Source organism: Argiope bruennichi, chromosome 11 (genome assembly GCF_947563725.1).
Source record: "Argiope bruennichi chromosome 11, qqArgBrue1.1, whole genome shotgun sequence".
NCBI classification, from domain to species: domain Eukaryota; kingdom Metazoa; phylum Arthropoda; class Arachnida; order Araneae; family Araneidae; genus Argiope; species Argiope bruennichi.
In genome coordinates, this window is record NC_079161.1 from 20,368,304 (window position 1) to 20,389,367 (window position 21,064).

At 34.8% G+C, this 21,064-nt stretch overlaps 1 protein-coding gene across 1 annotated transcript in view; it reads right to left on the minus strand.

The window, feature by feature from the left end:
- LOC129957047 (1-phosphatidylinositol 3-phosphate 5-kinase-like) overlaps positions 1 to 21,064 on the minus strand; it is a 126,826-nt gene that overhangs the window by 16,360 nt on the left and 89,402 nt on the right. Inside the window, exons 3-7 of the mRNA XM_056069171.1 lie at positions 14,468 to 14,641; positions 10,972 to 11,144; positions 7,501 to 10,135; positions 6,276 to 6,464; positions 4,789 to 4,876 (exon numbers count right to left, since the gene is read on the minus strand). Of these exons, the coding sequence (XP_055925146.1) occupies positions 4,789 to 4,876; positions 6,276 to 6,464; positions 7,501 to 10,135; positions 10,972 to 11,144; positions 14,468 to 14,620 (3,238 nt within the window). The 5' untranslated portion in view covers positions 14,621 to 14,641. The remainder of the gene's footprint in view (positions 1 to 4,788; positions 4,877 to 6,275; positions 6,465 to 7,500; positions 10,136 to 10,971; positions 11,145 to 14,467; positions 14,642 to 21,064) is intronic.

The window sequence follows — 21,064 nt, forward strand, 5'->3', positions numbered from 1 at the left end:
CGGAGACGAGAATAAACCTTTAATATGTTTCTGCATGCTGCACTTTTCGTTGGTTTCACTCGTCTTGAAGGTGTGCACAGTGTAGTCAGTGGTAACACTTTTTCTTTTTCAGGCATTTTAGAAGTGAATAGAAATAACGAATCGAATAAATATTCAACAATCAAAACTAGTAACTACTAATGTGATTAATAGTATCAAAAATATCAGCTGGTAAAAAAGAGAGAATAAAAAAGTACGAAAGATGATAATGGTTACGAACTGAATGAAGCTGAGTTGGCGGAGACGTAAAAGAAAAGCGCGCCAAATATTTGACCTTGAAGACCGGTTCTAGCCAAAGTGGAATTCATTATGTCAATCTTTTAGTTTTATTCGTTCGCTTTATTTACAAGTTGCAAGTTTATTACTTTATTAACAGACAACCACTTCTAACTTGAGAATAATTTTAAATACAAACTGATAAAAAAAGAATTTCTGTAATTTATGATATTTTTTGATAAATTTCTGCGCATTTTAACTATTTTAAAGTCGGAATTGAAGGGGAACTCTTTCCCAACGCGGAGCGTCACATTTTCTGCCTTTTACAATACTGCCAAGTTAGGGTGAAACAGAGTATAGATACTTTTTCCTTCAATTTTTTTCCATGAATATGTGAGCATCATTTCGTTTCCTGCCATGTTATTTTATTTTAATTCAGTCAGCGAGTAATCCGAGTTTATTGTTAAATGTAAACATCTCCTCCTTTCATTTTTTCTCTCACCCCTATTTTGATGAATTGAACTCATCCTAACGCATGCGCAAAAGCGCGGAGGGTTTTAGAATCTGTTGGCAACTAATAACTTTCAGAATTTTACAAGGCTTGTCTTTCACTGAAAATGGGAATTGTGAACAAATTCGTATATTTTCATTATTTTTTGAAATAATTAAGGATTAAATTTTTTAGGATTTATTGATTTTCGTTGGATAACTTTAACCGACAGATTAAATGATTGCGAAAAAAGAAAACATACTTAAATTTAGTTTGTCTAGGGTATGAAAATTTTAAGAATTACCACCGCCCTACCTGGCTCCCTGAGTGAACTGAACGACAAGAGCCACCACGAAAAATAATATTTCGATAATTTAATGTATAAAAGCCCTCATTATGAACACATACGTCGATCATTCATACAGAGATATAAGCTGTTATCGGCGATTGACCCAGAACAGCAAGACCATCATTACAATAATTAAAGATTAATTTTTTTTACGATTTATTGGTGTTCTTTGAATCACATTGAACGACAGATTAAATGATTGTGAAAAAAGAAAACATACTGAAATTTAGCTTGTCTATGGTATGCAGCTTTTAAGAATTACCACCGCCCTACCTTGGCTTCCCGAGTGAGCTGAACGACCGAGCCGCCTAGAATAGTAATATTTCGGTAATTTAATGCATAAAAGCCCTCTGCATGAACAGCTATGTCGATCACTCATACAGAGGTATAAGCTGTTATCGACGATTTACCCATAACAACAAGACAACTATCATTGCATGTTTAAGAAAAGCGAGAACTGGCTTACATGTACTGCAGCACATCTCCAAATCTTAGCTGTTTCTGGTAGGAATCACAAAGTATGTAAAATCCTCTCTAAGCAATCATGACGTTTTTATTCTTAAATCCTTATTTAAATTTATTTTAAGTTTTCATCCTTATTTAAGTTTATTTTAAGTTAAAGTCACAACAAATTACATTTAATGAAAATAATTTTTAAATATATATTTTGTTTCTTGGATTTAAGTTCGCCTAGTCCGTGCGTGCAGATAAATCTTCCATCACTGTTGTCAAGAAGTACGCTCCGTCATCAGCGATAGGCACAGAAAAGCGGCGCCATCATTATTGTACCCATAGCGAGAAGCGAGAATGAAATGTCAGCTTATTAAAATTTATTTTATATTTCCAACAATGCCAAATTCCGTCATGCCAAATCAAATTTAATAATATTTGTCGTTCAATAAATATTTATTTCCGGAGATTTTGGACAGTCGAGTCAGTGCGACCGTTAAATCCTCCGTTCACTAGCATAATCCTTAGATTCCAGTATCAGAGTAAATATTCAATCAAACCTTCCTTTTCGTAAAATTAAGCTCTTATCTTTCATAATTTTGAAAATTTCAAAGTATGCTGCAATAGAATAACAACTTTGTTAGTGATACGCTTTCTTATCTTACTATTCTCATATGATTCAAAAACTAAATTGGCGCGCTGCATCTGCGTGAATAAATTGACTCAATCGAAAATACAGAATCAGGGGAAGCAGGCTGCGTGAAGCTCTCTCGCATAATCCTAATAAAAGTGATATCTCCCCCCCCCCCTCGCGGCATGACCATGGACATTACAGATAAAATAGTCCTGTAATAATCATTTTTTGCTTCATAATACAATTAAAATAACCGAGTATGTATTTTGGATGCCTTCTTTTCGAAATACTGAAAGCAAAATCGAAATCTTGTAAATTCGTATGCACAAAATTGCATATAATCTTCGGGCAGCGGTGGCTTGGTAGTAAAGATTCGGCTTCAGGGCGAAGACTTTCACGTTTGATACTGGATACCACCAATTAACCGCCATGTAAGTGAATTTGGTGCACATTAAATCCCTCGGGGTCAAATATATCCTCCCACTGATGTGATGTGGATATTTGGAGAAGATAATGCCAGTTCAGGTCTTTTCCTCGTCGTCTGATAACGATTTAAAATTACGAGGTTCAGCCTTAGTGTCTTTTTTAAAAATGGGACTTCTCACTCAGACAGGCAGACAGACAAACAATCATACTATGGTTGGAATTCATCCAAAATTTGATAAAAATCTTCACATTAAATTCCATACGTCTAGTTCAGAGTGTTTTTTAATTATCGTATGTACAGACATGATTTAAAAAATATATTTGAAATCTGAAACGTGGAGATGTGTCAAAATCTTGTTCCAATTTTTTGACGATTATAGTACTTTTACCTAGTATGCTTGCCCTAAGTGAGAAATAAAATTAAAAACCGCAAACCACAGTTACATGATCTAATATAAACACAGCGCGTGACAAATCACGAATTTTTTTTGCATATTTTGTTACCAGTGATCGAGGGAATGCAGAGTTTACTAAAAATGTTAAGCAACTATCTTCTGAGGATGTTAATAAATTGTGGGCGTTAGAAATTCGCAAGAATAATGGCCAGTTTGCTAACAACTTTGCATAAACATTTATTAAATAAATCATTTAGCACTTCTTAAAAAAAACACACCTATTACTGAATTTAACGCCTGGGCTCTGTTTAAGAGTGGGAGCATTGGCCTTGACTATAAAATCGTCTCCGACGTGGGTGCTAAAAATTCATTTTAGTTTAATTTAGTTTATATATTAATGACATGTTTTAAAGTAACAGGAAGGCTATTTCGGTACAGACTTCTTAGTTTTGAACAGACAACAGTCAACGAAGCTTTCATCCGATAATTCCTTCAATTGTTCCAAACGACTAAGAGATGTGTGTGGAAACTTGATCTTTAATATCATACTACTTGAGTACCAGACCCCCTATATGCAAAATATCGTTTGGCATAATCGGACCTGGAAGACTCCAGTTCTGAAAGGTCAACTAGGTCAAATTCGGTTTTTATGAGTCGTTATTTCAAAATTTGTTGCTATTGTTATTATTTCGAGAATTTTATAAATCAGAAATTAAATGCGATATTCATTTTTACCTTCTTGCATATGAAGTGTAGAGATAGTTATTGTGATTGACAAAAAATTCGAATTCAATATTTTGACGAATCTCTACATTTCAGATCTTTCTGAGTTCGAATCTTCGGAACCGGAGGGTTTCAGGTTCGAGACCAGATTCCACCGAAGAACCGTCGTGTAAGGGGGTCTGTTGCACGTTAAATCCGTCCTGACCAAACGTCCTCCCGCTCGTGTGGTGTGGTGTGGAGAGGGGGGTGCCAGCTCAGGTGTCGTCCTCGTCATCTGACCGCGGTTCAAAATTACGAGGTCCGTCCCAAAATAGCCCTAGTGTTGCTTCAAACGGGACGTTAATGTAACTAAACTAAACTAAACTAATCTGAGTTCGAAAACACATTTAAAAAATGTGTCTATCTGTTCATCTGTTCGGATATAAGTTAACACAATAACTACAAAACGAAGACAATTCTGTACACAAATTTAACATCTATAAGGAAGAGACCTATCAAAGTTTGAGTCGAATCCAGCAACAGATTGACCGTCTGTCGGTCTGTACTTTCAGAAACATGTAAACGTAATAACTCAAAAATGCAATGTCAAATTTGTAATATGATGTCGTGATTATGATTGTAACTCTATGTCAAATTTTGGTTTCAATCGAGTGGAAAAAATCGTGTCTAAAACACAAATTCGATTTTCTGGTACTGTTAACCGCATGCCAGGGATTAATCGCCAAGACTGGAACAGATGTAGTAAAAATGCAAAGGCTAATATTTCGTAACTATCGCACACCAATGCCATGCAGATCATTTTTTGCTTTACCCGAAGTCCACAATTTTCTACGGGGGTGGATGAAGGATAATACTTTATTAGAGAGTTCGCCAGAAATTACGAGAAGACAATATTTCTGCTGCTTCTCTTCAGATTTTTATTTTAAATGTTCAATTTTTCTAAAATTCACAAATTTAATATACAAATTTAAAAATTTGAATCTAATGCCAAAAATAGGTGAAGAACTGAGGAATTAAATCTATATGAAACGAACGAAAATAAAACGTCTGAAAACGAATTTCTCACCCAGATTCGCATATTCCTTGTCTGCTGAGGAGTGATCGCGGGCTTCTGACTTTGGAGAATCGCCAGAACGGGATCGGGATTCGGGAATCTGAAAGAAATAATAATAATAATAATTTGTAGTGAATAGCATATAAGCCAGTTAACAACTACGCTACCCGAGCAGTTGCTTTTGTATCGTGGTCATGTTACTGGACTGCGAACCACAAGGTCCCAGATTCTATCCTCACTCATAATAAATCGCCACAAATTCTTGTTATTTACTAGGCATATCCGGAAAATAAGTACAGTTGCATTGCACCACCGCCGCAACGCTGCGGTAGGCGTTCCGCGCATGCGCAATAGTCCCCATGTTAACTGGCTCTCAACTGGCGCTATTTTGGTTGCCCTATACTATGTTTTCAGTTTTCTGTACACATATAAAATGTTAAAGACATTTACTGATTCGGCCGACTCTGAAATTCGTGCTGTAATTCGATTTTTGAACGCAAGGAATGTGAAACCAGCTGAAATCTATCGTCAAGTTAAAGAAGTTTATTGTGAAGACACGATGACTGACGGAATGGCGAGAAAGTGAGTTAGATTGATGAAGGTCGAACAAATGTCAACGATGAGGCTCGGAGTGGTCGTCCTTCTGTTGTCAATGATGATCTGATAAGGAAAGTTGACGAAAAAACCATGTGAATAGACGTTTCACAATGACAATGCTTTCAGACGAATTTCCGCAAATTTCTCTAACTGTTTTGTACCAAATTGTTACAGACCACTTAGGTTATCACAAGGTGTGTTGCCGATGGGTTGGCGAGAAGTTTATAAGAAGAAGGCATAGAAAAGCTGGTAACCCGCTGCGAAAATGTTTGAACATTGGCGGGAACTTTGTAGAAAAATAGTTTAAAGTAGGGTCTTTCATGTATAAATAAAATTGGACCGAAAAAAATTACTAGTTTATTTTCAAAACGGTACTTACTTTCTGAATACTTCTTGTAAATTCTGGACATTTACTTTATTCGATATTCTGCTCATGCATTCAGAGACAAATCCTGAACTGATCTCTTAGAATTTTTAAACGCTAGAAATTTTAAAGTAGGTGTGTATGTTGAAAAGTCAAATTTTGTGAAAAAAGTATCAAATATTTTCTTAACTTCTTTTCAGTTTTCTTCATAAAGCCGTTTCAGTTTTGTTTCTAAGATAATTCTTTGGGAAGTTATACTGATTTTTATTTTGTATAATACATTTTTTTTTATTTCTATTTTACATATTTAGAGGCGATTTTCTCAAGTTCTAAATTTTGGCAGAATTTTCTGTACTTTGCGATTAGCCGGGGGGGGGGAGCGAAAAGTCGATCAAATATCGACCCTTTTTCCATATTTATATATTATATAATGCCCCATGTTCATATCTTATATGGAAATATCATCTTCACATTATTACCATAATAAATATTTCAAAATGAATCAAGTAAATACCATCGTCTCACAGACGGTTCTCACCTTGGGAGGGGGAGGTCTGGCGGGAGATGAGAAAGGCTTCGATATTCTTGGTGCGTGTGGAGGTGGTGGTGGCGGTGGAGGGTGCATGACCTTCGCTTTAGGTGGAGGGGGAGGTTTGGGAGGTGGGTCTTTCGTTACTGTCGGACGATTTGGAAGAGCGGAACAGGACGGCGTCCTGACCAGTGAAGGCTGAAAAACCAAAGAGAGAGAAAAAAAGAAGCAATTAATATGTCACCAAAATAGTATTACAGTTATTCACTGAATTTTATAAAATTCAAAGCACAAGTGCAGAGTGTTTCAAAAATCAGGAACTTATTGAAAAAAGAATAATTAAAGATTTACTTAACAAATTATTACGAAATATCAATAGTCAGCTAAAGAGTGCACTATACAAATAAGCAAGTTTCTCTATATTAAAAATAAATTAATTGCATTAGATTCATTCTCAGATTTATTAAAAAAATAATGAAAACAAAATATATATTTGAAGGCATCTGCAGATACCTGAAAGAAATCGAATTTCATATATAGATTATATTTTGAGAGAAACAAAAAACAATTTCTTAACAAAATAAATAATTTAGTAACAAAAATGTTCGATTGAAGAAGCGCTAACATTGTCAGAATCGAAAAGGAGAGCAATCATTACAATGAAGGAAATAACGGGAAATGGATTATGCAGAATTTTATTAATGTTCGTGTAACAAAATTTGAATTTGTAGGAATGAATAACAAATAGTACTGAACTCACAACAATAGTATTTTATTAATCAATAGTAGGGAACACCGACTCACTTGCTATATTTTCAATTTGATTCTCCCAGTTTTCAAAATATGACATCAGAGACATTTTTTTTCAGGGAAATTTATTTCCTTATATTTTCCATAGCCTGCAAATGCAAAATTAGTTCTTCTTCTTCTTTTTTTTTTTTTGGTTAGTTTTAACTGCAGATGCCTCCAAACATACAAAGTTATTTTACGGCTCTCATGCATATTAAATTCATTGGAATGCCAAGCTAAAATTGCGGATTTATAGAATTTACTAAAAAAGTTTTATTTAAGGATTGTCCTATAGTATCAAAATATTTTGTTTCGGAAATTGTAGAGAATACTATCAAGGGAAAAAAAAAAGATTCATTTATTAAAAAAATATCTAAATTTTTTTTCTTCGAATTCGAAAAATCCTAACCCCTTTCGAATTTAACAAACATTACTTTTTACTTACCCTATTTTTCTTTCGCTCTGCAACTGTCCCTGCTTTTCTTGTGGGCAGAGTATCCACTTTACGACAGTCCAAAAGTGAGCAATTAGTATCCTCATCTTGCATATCTCCAGTTAACTGAGGCAATGCCGACAAACTTCTAGCCCTGTTGTAGTTTCCCCGTCCTGGATGGCTGGACACCATGTAGTGGCCTTCTTCTGTTGGTGTGCTGTCTCCACTGGTCATCGGATCGTTAGCGAGATCCATCGGATGGACAATCTCCAGGCTGAGGCGATTCCTATCGAATGATTGCTTTTTCCAAGCTTTTGGATTTACCTCTTTGCCGGTAGGGGCAAAGGACCCGCTTTCCTTGTTCCTTTTTAGAAGCTTTTTGAGGGAAAATCTGTTTTTCTTGGTCTTGGTAGGCGTATCCTCCTGAACTAGAACATCTGGTACGGTGTTCGGTACAAGCCTCGACAAAGCTGAAGTTGCCGATTTCTTAATGATTGGATAGTTCTCCTCTGAGGTATTAATGGGCTTAGTCTTCACTTCCGAACGAGAAATGTTGGCGGATCTCATAGCCGAATCTCTCCTGGCTAGCTCTAGTTCGAGAGCCAAGGCAGCCAATTTGGACTGTCTATTGTTGATGGCCTCATCATCAGAGCCATCCCTATTAATGTTTTGAATATCCTGAGAATAGTTTTCTAGTGTGTCCGATTTTATGGAAGATTTTGGACTATGTTGTTGTTGCTGCTCATCATTAGTTGTTGGAGTAGCTTTGATATCAGATTGACACAGCATTTGATCTGTATTAATTTTAGAAGGCATCACAGAAATTTGAAGCTGCTGTTGACTACCACTAGTTTCTGATGACCTCACAGGAGGCGGGGGTTTGTTTTCAGTCATTCGATGAGGTCCCGATAGCACTTGTTGCTTGGAAGATGATGCATTAACTGCAATGATGTTCCCTAAGTTAACATCTACGGGAGGATTAGGAGTTGGAATTGATTCAATGGCAAAATTTTTAGATCTTGATGTATTCACAGAGTCAGTCGAAGCATTCAGAAGTTTAGAGGTATGTTCAAGCTCTGAAAGTTTGTTGCTGTCATTGGAATTTATTGATCTTTTCTCTATTGTGTTCGATTGGTTCACTGGAGTATTAATGTTTTGAGACATGGTAACCTTTTCTGTTTCTTTATTTTCTCTAATAACCTGATCATTACGCTGAATATTTGCAACTTTCTTTTCAACTGTAGTGTGGGGGCTACTAATTGGTGCTATGTCTCCTCCAGAAGAAATTGTACTTTGTATTTTGGCATCAACAGAAGTGTCTTTTTCTGATTCCTTGATGTCCTCAGAACATGTTTTGTTAAGTTTCTTCATTTCTTTTGGGCTATATTTATCTGTCTTCTGTTTATCTGTAGGAGAAACTTCGCCACTTGCCATGATATTCCCAGAAGAATTTCCAACAGATACGTTTATATCTGGATAAGAATTTTTAACAATTACCAGGGCATCTCCAAAAGAGTTTCTATCTGATGCATTTATACCTGTGGGTGAGCTTTTAACAGTTACCTGAGCATCGCCAAAAGAATTTCTACCAGATTTGCTTATTTCAATGGGTGAACTTTTACCAGAGCCATTCGTTTCGCACAAGGAATTCCTTCCGGATCCCTTAGTATCTGTAGGAGAGTTTGTTGAAGAGTTTTTACCAGATACTTTGACATCTCCTGAAGACATTTTAGTGACTATCCGAACATTTCTCATTCTGTAGGGGGTTCTTTCTTGCAAGTCCACGGCATCGGAGTCATCTGAGAGATTGGAAACATCACCTGATGTGGAAGAACCACCATCGTACTTCTTGTCACTCTCGAGACTACTCAGGTCAGGTCGAGGATAGTTGCCATGGAGGAAAGAAGAGCAGGGCAGAATTCGGGACTCTTCAGTATCATGGAACGATTCAGAGTCTGTGGAATCTCCAGCCGTGAGCCTGCATGTGGAATAATCCGAATCTGAACTGTGTTCTGAACTCAGAATATTGCTATGCTTGCTGACTTCTGATACAAACGAATAGGTTCTGGTATTCAAGGGACTGAAGCTATCGTTGAGCAATTTCCTGCAACCATCATTTCCAGAATTATTGTTATCTGATAGATGATCATGGTGAGTTTTTGTAACATTGGAGCCATGAAGATACGATTTGAGAGGTTCCATCGAAGAGAAATAGTACTGATTCAATTTTTTATCTTGTTGTATGTCATTATAGGTGAGATTACTGAGTGTTTTATCTGTTGGCTTGCACGGACTGCTGTTGTTCTTGCTGTTGGACAGATTTTCATTGTTTTTGTTATTGCTGGACGTTTTAGATGAGCTGTTGTTCCTGTTGTTGTTGGACTGAAGCGTTGAAGAACTATTGTTGTTGTTCTTTGTATTATGAGCTGTGTTGTTACTTTCCAGTAGTTTTTTTGAGGCATTGAATTCAGTATTGTTACGTGTGATGCGGGTTATCTTCCTGTCTTCATCCGTATCGTCTAGTAAATCAAGATCGACCGATTCATCATCTGAACCCATTTCCCAGGGCGACTGATCAGAGTCGTAGTCGTTACCACCATAGCCAATAACCATGGCCTCTTCTGAAGCGAAGTCAACACTAGGTCGGCTGAAATGAAAAGAAATGATGATCTAATTAGTTACTAGAGGAAATTTGATATATCACAGACCGAAATTCTTTTTATTCAGAATAATTTATCATCAATTCATCTCAAAATTCAATGACTCACTAGATGAAAATAATGTGCACTTGGCATTCTTCATCAGTTAATTCCGAGAATGACTTATAAAATGCAAATGGATGCTTTATGTTTTTAATCCACTGGTATTTTATATTTTCGTAAATTACCATTAGATTAAAAATTATTAAAAAAAATTAAACAAAAACTCTTTGTAAAATTTAAAGAAAATTACTTTTCGTTCAGAAATTTTTCGAATTGCTAATAGTGTTAACATTTACTACTATAAATTTGAAATATATATGATAACTTTCTATTAGTTTAAAAAATTCTTCATGTTTTTTTGTTTTATAAGAGAACAAAGAAATATAAATAATTTATACAATTTTTAAAGATTTTTGTGTAAAAAGTTAAGAAAAAAGATTCAAATTGAGTAAAAATTTAATTTTAATAAAAAAAATAGTGACTCGAGAAAGATAAAATGCCAATTTTCGACAGAATGCTTATGTTCAGTGGCGTTAACTATAGAATGGAAGATCAGATCAAATGCCAAGAACCCACGTCTTTGAGGGCTCGACTCAAGTTATTTTAATTACATAGATTTAGTTAGTTACTCTTATACTTTTTAGGACTGAAAAATGAACCTTATCTTAAATATTCGTTGACGGTTATAGTTACTTTACTATCTGCGGTGACTTTCTTTTAAGAGGTACAATATTTTATATGCGCACTCGTGGAAACAAAAATGAAAAAAGCAGTTTCTTACTTTCGTTGCTTCTTGTCGGCTGTCTTGATGAGAATCCCCCGATTCGGAGGAGGGTCCGATTCTATTCGAACTTGCTGCTTCGGTGGAGTCTGGGATCCGAAATCTCTGCGGGCCACCCTCTCGTAGATGGGATCGCTCAGACGCCATTTCAGAGTAGACGATATCCCACGGCTCTGTGGAAAAAGAAATCGCAAACGATATGATCATTTTGCTTTAATATAATCTATAATAAATCATATAATATAAATTGTTGCATGTTTGTAATGACGGAATTTTGTAAATTGTATTTCCACAAATGCTCTACAGTTTTAAAAGGATTGCATCCTTTTGTGTTCTCGATGACAGTACATAATTTTAATATTTTCAAAATTTAATTATCAATTAATCGATTAATTTGATTAAAATATGATATGAGTCGCCACCTAGAGGTGAATATGAGAAAAAAAAATAGATTTAACGATCTCATGAGGGTTTTAATAATGAATTATAAATTATAAAATAAAAAGCAGAAAATAATTAATGCAATAAAGAATTTTTGCTTTTTATTACTCTAATAAAAGTGTGCTTTAAATACTTGTTTTTATAATATATTTATTCATTTGAGAAAAAGATTAGGTATATGGTATAAATTTTAACAAAAAAACATTAAATTAAAAGGGCAGTATAAACTGTGGTCAAATATTGTAGCCTTAGAGTTTTTTTTTAAACAAACGCAGAACTACTTATCACCGAGCTAAAATATTGGTACAAGTTATCGTTAAATGCTGTGTTGCCACCAAATATTGGCGTCAACATAATAGTAGCCGAATGTAATAGCTAATATTGGCGTCAGAACTTGGCGCACTAGTATTAATGCCGTGCTGACCAACCAACCAACAAAATTGCACTATTCAGGAAGTTTACTGTAGTTAGTCGAACACGTCAAGCACGATACGTCAATTTGTTTTGAAATACACTCCGTCGTTTACTACAGGAAGAAAGGTAATGCAATTAGATGTCAGATGACACGCGCAATTACGTTTACTATTTGATTGCAACATCGCGTGAATTCATTCCATTGAAAAATCGCTTCTTAAGTTCGAGCTAAAAAAGTTTCATGTTTTGAAGTAAAGATCTAGTAAAATTTGTTGATGGAATTGTAATGAAGGCGTAACGGAATGACAACAACAAAATTGTAAAACTCTTTTTAACTCATTAACTGCTTGTTTCACCGTATAATTTAACTAATTTTATGTTAAACTTGAATATAAACAGTGAGGGATATAGCGACAAAGGCTGTTATCCCAAAATGTTACGTTGTTAACTGTATTTTAATGATTTGTACTAAACATCAGCTTAACTGTGACTGTAACACAGAACAGTTTCACTTTCTCTAGCTTAATTTGTATTTTCATATGCCCGTTTTCGACAATCAATTAAAAAATATTGTGTTAAAGCTAAAACGATGGAAAAGCAATTTTTTAAACACATTTTTTCCCTCATTATGAACGAAATTTTAAGAAATTAACGCCCGCATTTAATAAATAACCAAACTTGATAAAAGATTGATTTTTAGCTCTCATCGAATTATCTAGATCTAGAATAGATTTTTATTCGCTATTATTATATCCTTTTGATTTAAAAAACAACAACAACCAGGAAAAACAACCATTGTAAAAACTTTTCTTTACTTAATTCTAGATTATAATTAACATACTATATATTGTCCATCAAAACTGCTTTCGAAGCTCAGAAATTGGCTCTACTTATTTCTTTGATTAAAAGAAAGGAAGAAAAACCATTTCAGTTTGAGTCTATAATATTACATTTTGTCTATTAAAGTTTAATTTTATAGTCTGGTGTTAGGTTACTATGACTATCAAATTATTTTGCTCCTTAAAACATAATTTGATAGTCATAATTCTGAATACAACTTATTTCTTAAGATTAAAAGAAAAAGAAAAAGCTCAGTCCAATCATAGCCTAAAAAATTACATGCTGCCCATAAATATTCAATTTTCAGACTGAAAGAAAGAGAGAAAAATCAATGCAATTCTAGCCTAAAACAATACATGTTGTTCATTAGAATATAATTAGAAAAGAAAAGTAAAAAGCTCAGTCCAATCCTAGCTAAAATATTACATGTTGCCCATCATATCCAATTTTATAGTCAGGAAAAGCTTGATTCAGTTCAAGCCTTAAAATATTGCATATATCCATTAAAACATAATCAGATAATCAGGAATATACTTTTTTTTCCAGACTAAAATAAAGGCAGAAAATTCATTCCCAACCTAGCCTAAAATTATTACGAGTTGTTCATCAAGACAAAATTTGATAATCATGAGTCTAGTTGTAATTTAATTCTTAGACTAAAAGGAAAGGAAAAAGCTGAGTCCAATCCTATCCTAAAATATTACGTATTGGCCATGAAGATCCAATTTTATAGTCAGAAGCCTGGATACTACTTTTTTCTCAGACTAAAGAAAAGGGAGAAAATTTAATCCAATTCCAGCCTAAAATAATAATGTTATATTTTGAAAGTCAGGAATCTGGATTCCACTTATTTCTTAGACTGAAATTAATGCAAAACACTCAGTCCAATCCTAGCACCTAAAATATTATATGTTGCTCATAAAAATCCAATTTTGTAGTCGGAAGCCTGAATTACATTTTTCTCAGATTTAAAGAAATGGAGAATGAGAATGAGAAATGAAGATCCATTTCTAGCCTAAATATTTTATGTTCCTCCTTAAAACATAACTTGATAGTCATAATTCCGAATACAACTTATTTCTTAAGATTAGGAGAAAAAGAAAAAGCTCAGTCCAATCATACCCTACAAAAATTACATGCTGCCCATAAATATTCACTTTTCAGACTAAAAGTAAGGGAGAAAACTCAATCCAATTCTAGCCTAAAATAATACATGTTGTTCATTAAAATATGATTAGAAAAGAAAAATAAAAAGCCCAGTCCAATCCTAGCTAAAATATTACATGTTGCCCGTAAAGATCCAATTTTATAGTCTGGAACCTGGGCACTACATCTTTCTTAAATTTAATGAAAGGGAGAAAATTCAATTCAGTTCTAGCCTAAATATTATATATTTCCCATTAAATATAACTTGATAGTCAAGATTCTGGTTACAACTTATTTCCTAAGACTAAAAGAAAAGGGAAAAGCTTAGTCCAATCCTAACTTAAAATATTGCGTATTGCCCATAAAAATCCAATTTTATGCCCGAAGCCTATACACTACCTTTTTTTTAGACTTAAAGAAAGAGAGAAAATTGAAACCAATTCTTTCCTAAATATTATATGTTGCCCATTAAAACATAACTTGATAATCATGGTTTTAAATTCAACTTATTTCTTAAGACTGAAAGAAAAGGAAAAAGCTCAGTCCAATCCTAGCACCTAAAATATTAAATGCCATCGATAAAGATACAATTCAATAGTCAAGAGTCTGATTCCTATTTAATTCATTGTCAAAAAAAGGGGGAAAGTCTGCTTACCTGGTAGAGAGCAGTCGCCTGGGGCATATATCTGTGGGTGGACGTTATTCTGTCGCCCCTGCCCCCGGAGTGCTCGGCCTGGCACTTGAAGCAGTTAGAGCAGAGGTCAGAGCGCCACGTGTTCTGAACGAACGTCTGGCAGATAACGGACATGACGGCATCCAGATGGACCTCCTGCGAAAAGAAACGATTCTCTCAGTTTCTAAAGAAAATCAAGACGATGTATAACTTAATGCGATTTTATGTGAAGTAATTGAATTGGTTTATAAAGAGAAACTGAATAAACGTCTTGCAAAGCACTTCCGTTGCATGTCAACACCGGAATCTCTTCTAATAATAAGGGATAATGTGTGTGTGTATCTGTGTGTGTTGGCGTCTTACGAAACAAGCAAATCGTAACCTAGAACTATCAAATATTTAACAGATATACTTTAGAAGATAAAAATGTTCGCATCAAAACAATTTTCTTAAAATCTTATTGAATCAAAAATCAAACGAGATTTCATTGTTTCCCTGAGATAACTCCCATAAAAATCAAACGAGATTTCATTGTTTTCCTGAGATAACTCCCATAAAAATTAACCGAGATTTCATTGTTTTCCTTCCATAAAAATCAAACGAGATTTCATTGTTTTCCTGAGATAACTCCCATAAAAATTAACCGAGATTTCATTGTTTTCCTCCCATAAAAATTAAACGATATTTCATTGTTTTCCTGAGATAACTCCTATAAAAATTTAACGAGATTTCGTTGTTTTCCTGAGATAATTCCCATAAAAATTTAACGAGATTTCATTGTTTTCCTGAGATAACTCCCATAAAAATTAAACGAGATTTCATTGTTTTCCTGAGATAACTCCCATAAAAATTAAACAAGATTTCATTGTTTACCTGCGATAAATCCCATAAAAATTAAACGAGATTTCATTCTTTTCCTGAGATAAATTCCATAAAAATTAAACGAGATTTCATTGTTTTACTGAGATAACTCCCATAAAAATTAAACGAGATTTCATTGTTTTCCTGAGATAAATCCCATAAAAATTAACCGAGATTTCATTGTTTTCCTGAGATAAATCCCATAAATATGTATACAAAACAAAAACTGAATTTAACTCCAATATAAAGCGTACAAATTGTCTGTTTGATGATGGCAATTTAATTGTTTCAGAGTTTTTCTAAATTCTTTCAATTAATTTTTTGCATAATTTGCAAAAAAGAAGGAAAAAAAAAAGAAAAAAAGATTGGGTTATCGCAAAAAAAAAAAAAAAAAAAAAAAAAAAAAAAAAAAAATCGATACGTTTTTATTTTGCAATCAAATGTTTAATAGCCTGATTTCTTTTCGTTACTGAAAGTTAAGGAAGATTCTGCTTACAAAAATACTGTTATAACTGAACAGTTACTGTTATTGAATGCTGTAACTATTGTTACCTGAAAGTTAAGGGGGGGGAGGAGATTCTGCTAACAGAAATTCTTTACATCAGGGATCAGTAAGTGTAATTACATTATTACGAATGTAAAAATGCAATTTGAAGAGGATTACATAGATAAGTTTGTAATGTGACTTTAATATGGTTCCATTCGTAAAAATGCATGGACACAATAAACAGAAGAGGTTAAGGTAATTAAAATAATTGGACCTTAACGTCTGTCAAAATTTATGTTTTATTTAGAGAACCATGAACATCAAATAATATTGTTTACCAATGGATTATAAAAACTTCCGTGCTTTTGCGCATGCGTTAGGATGGGTTTAATTCATCAAAATAAGGGTGAGAGGAAAGATAAAAGGAGATATTTACATTTAACAATAAAGTAAACTCGGATTACTCGTTGAAATTAAATAAATAAATTTTGAATTAAAATAAAATAATATGGACAGAAATGATACGATACCCACATACACGTGAAAAAAAAATTGAACGAAAAAGTATCTATTGGGGCTGAAATCAAGGTCAAAGAATGACGAAAATTCCTGAATTGCGCTCATCCTTCCGGGTCTCACCCATTAGTGAAATAGAATCGCCGAAAAATGGTAGTCTCAGGATACTGAAACGAGCAATACATAGGTATGATTTAAATTAAACACAGTTAACACTCTTAGCGGATCAGTTGGCTGCCAATGTCAGTAACTAAAACACAAAGTAACTTCAACGATTCAATGAATCTCATTAAAATCAAATTTTTAAGCTTCACTAAAAATTTGATAATAATATATGATTGAGTTAACATTGTAACATTCCCCGTTTCCCAGTACTGATAAGACATTTACAGCCAGCTGTGTCGTCGCTATTAATTACTTAACTCCTTAAGATAGCCAGATGGTGGATCTATCCACCTGGGTGGTTTCGCATCTGTTCATTAGTGACTACAGTGAAAGACCACATGTGGGAATTCCTCTTCCAAGAGATATTGATAGTACCTTCAAAGAGAAAGGGGTCTCCAAACATCTGGATGCTAAATGTTTCTCATTGTGAAAGGACTATGATAACTCCGTGTTCCAGAATAGTCAGTTATGAAAGGTGCATCACTAAAAGGACCTTCCCACGACCGACTGGCGCCGCTGAGGGAGTATATTTCTGAACCCCGATTGGCCGAAAGAGAGCTCAAATGACCAATGTAAATTAAGAGGCGGAGATTGTCGCCGAAATAAAGTGCGGAGATTTTTTTTAGGGAGAGGAGAAGAAACGAATTGCAGGTAGACTGTTGGACTACGCCCACGAGTCTGAGAACCAACTAAGTTTCAAGAAAGCCTTCGACTTTGACTGTTGTATCTCCTACTACAGGTGTAAATAACTATTTATTTAACCAAGATTAGAACAAGTTGTTCTTTTGTATATATATGGCTGTAAAATAAAGAATTGTCTGTAAATTCTGCTTCGTTATTTGATCAGTCTAGATCAAGACATTACAACACATATTCAGAGGGGTTTGTTGAGATATTAGTCAAAATCTTGAATTTTTTGAATGATTTATCGCATACATAGATACTCAGATAGAAAATTTTTTTTGTACTTTAATTGAAACGGTCATTGTTCTGATAATTTATCAAGTATTTTTTTAAATATAAATAACTTTTAACGGATTATATAACAAAAAAATAACAGTGGAAATGGATGAAGTACAATTTCTATTGTTCAGTTTCACTAAAAGTTGGATAATACATATTCAGAGAGGTTTGATATTGGGAGATTAATCAAAATCCTGAGTTTGAATTTTTTTGAAAATTACAATACTTTCTCTCTGTATATACATCATTTGTGATTCATTATATGCATAGATACTCAGTTAGAAGTTTCTTTTGTACTTAAATTGAAACGGTTACTGCTGATAACTTGACAGGTATTTTTTAAAAAAATAAATAATTTGTAACGGATCATATAACAAAAAATAACAGTGACTGTGGATGAAGTTCAATTTCCAAACACCTTATTGCTCGAGGCACGACGATCCAGATTCATCAATTGTTCTGATTTCACTGATTTTCCTCTCCAAAATCCAAAACGAAAACTCAGGATGGAATAAACTTCCTAGAAAATAAACTTGCAACCATAATCATTACAATGGAGAACAATAAGAGAGGCGCCTATTTCGATATAATAGTTTCTCGAGATCTTTTGATCACGTTGTAAGAGGATTTCGATGATCGCTTTTGTGTCATGCTTTGGGGAGGAGGGAGGACGAGCAGTCAGTACGTTCGATTACGCGTGAAATTGCGGCTGGCAGCCATTGTCTGCGGGGGTGAAAAACGCACCCGCTCGACCCGAACGAGTTAACTGTCGGTTATGATCGTCAGGCCCCTCGAGGCACAGGGGATGAGAAAAAATAACGTATTTTCTGAGATAAAATGTAATAGAGCAATTTTATCTGTGGAAAGTAAAATGGAAAGAAAGTACGGAAGCGAAGCAGAGTAAAAGTAAACGTCGCGCAAATTTAATGCGAGGAACTGGAAACAAACAGATGAATGGCAGGTGGTTTCCATTCAGACTAGGGCCGACAAGGCCGGATAAAGTCTACTAGGGACTCTTTTCGAAGTTTTCTCCCCTCTCCAAACATTCAAACTCAAATATTTGTTCACAGATTTTAACCACTTAACTGTTTTGTCCGAGTGCCATACGTGCATCGATTTATCGAATTTTGATAGTTGTAAGCAAAAAATAAATCATTCATAATGATTATAATTCAGTATTAAAATTACTTCGAATACGCTCAGGTGCCAGTTCAGGTGTCGTCCTTGTCATCTGACTGATTCAAATTACGAGGACCGTCGCAAAATAGTCCCAGCATTGCTTTGAAAGAATCGAGCCGTTAATATAACTAAACCAATTACAACTGTAGGTGCGTGTTAAATTTTGGTTTCAACCGATCGGAAAAAAGGCGCCCAAAACACATATTCGCAGGTTAGATTCAGTAAAAATACTAGATCAATTTCAAAAATTTATATTTTGTAACTAATGTTTGCCAACGTCTACAATATTCGCCTTATTCAAAGTCCATAACATAAATTGTAGGGAAAAAAAGAGATAAGAATACGCAAGAAAGTTTCGAGGCGACCACTCCCGTTGGTTTGATAAGTCGATATCTCACTATAAGTTTTTTATAGCTCTTCGCCAAGTTCTCCCGCCAAAGACTAATTAATTGTTTACGATGTGAGCTCAAATGCTACTTGTTAATGATGAACGCAACTGCCTCACAGCCCTTTATAATTCCGCTCATGAAATCATGCAAAGACGGTACTAACCTTTAACTAGTGAACGACATTCGCAGCCTGATCAGAAGACGGTTTCTTTATTGTTTCAGCTGCGCTTTCGCGTCGAAGAATGTGTCGGGGAGTACAATTTTATGCGTATCCAGAAAACGACCGCTACTCTGTCACGATCTTCGAAAAGGCCACCTGCCGTGGAGCGGACGAGGAATTTGGAAGGTTTTAACCCAAAGTCACGTTCTGAAGCACGACGTGCGCAGGCGAGTGTTAGACAGCCCTTTACTTAAAATTATAATAAAAATAATGATTAAGGGCTTTTGTTTTTAAGCTAGCTTTAAGCGTGAAGAAAATTTGAATATTGATTTGCTACTGAGCAAATCAATATTCAAATTCCCATGGTCTTTAAATCAAATTCGTAGATTTCTATCAAATTTTGAGTAAAATCTGTCCAGAGGAAGTTCGTCTGTCCGGTAGTTCGAAAATAATTTTGCTCACAGAAACTCCACTAAATATGCCAAGAAAATTAAAATGTTTATTTCTGATGTTTCACAAGATTGGTGCTTTATTTAAGTAGAAGTAAAACATAAATTGCGGCCAGGGCAAAATATAGTATTTTCACCCCCAGTTGCCGGTAGTGACTTAAAGAAACGTAAATGTACTCGGAATGAACTTTTATTTTTTTTCGCCATTTTACTATATTTGACTTTAAAGAGTGGCGTAAATACATTTTTCTTCATGACACCCCGGGCATCTATACCCCCCTGGTCACAACGCCTCTGCTTTTCACCCCTTTCCGACGCTACGCCACTGATGAGGAATTGGTATGCTCTATCAACTTCAACTAATTCCGTAGGTGTATGGAAAAAGCAAACGATTCATAGCCCAAAGTGGTCCGAATCGTCCTGACCACACGCATTTGGTCCCGTGAACTTGTGTAGGAAGGTGCGCTGTGTAGGAGGTATTCGAAGGACACGTGCATTAACTCATGGAATAGTCATGTGGGGGGCAGGCGATCACCTTCCGTCCCTGCGTCTAAGTGGGCAGGGAAGCAGAGCAACCTCGCCTTTCTCAGGAACGTCCAATGCAAGGTGATTTTCATCACTAGCGTTTCACAGGATGTAACGAATTTATCAGAGAAAAATGTCGAAAACAAAATCGTTTGTCATTTTTGATGTCATTTGAGTGCCAAGGACGGTTTCGTTTATTTTTCAATGTTGACAACTGATATTTCTTCTTCTCTCCCCTCCCCCCTTTTCTTTTCTCGTTCTTATTTGATCAGAGATATGACAAACATGATTGATTTTTACATTTTTCAGAGCCTCTAATGTTTCATTTCTCCTGATATCACGAACCCCAAAATATAGTATTTAAAAAAATGATATTCTTTAAAATTATTCATTTCCAAACTAATCACACCTTTTTACTTTCTTGTATATGTAGTATTGAGAAATTGTTTAGTTTAGTTTAGTTATATTAACGTCCCGTTTGAAGCAACACTAGGACTATTTTGGGACCGACCTCGTAATTTTGAACCGCGGTCAGATGACGAGGACGACACCATAGTATTGAGAAAACAGAGTAATCTATCAAAAAAGAGATTTTGACGGATCTCTGCGTTTTAAATCTCCTTGAGTTCGAAAAACACATTTCTGGAAAATGTCCGTCTGTCTGCCTGTGACAAAGATAACTTAAAACATTTCGATCTAGACGGGTGAAATTTGGTATACGGTGTTTTTATCAAATCTGTAGATTTCTATCAAATTTTGTGCAAACTCTGCTCAAAAGTCTGTCTGTCCGGTTGCTTGAATACAATTAAGCACACTAGCTACTAAACGAAAAGTGGTGAGTAAATAAAATTCAAGACACATAATTGTCATCTATAATCTAGACCC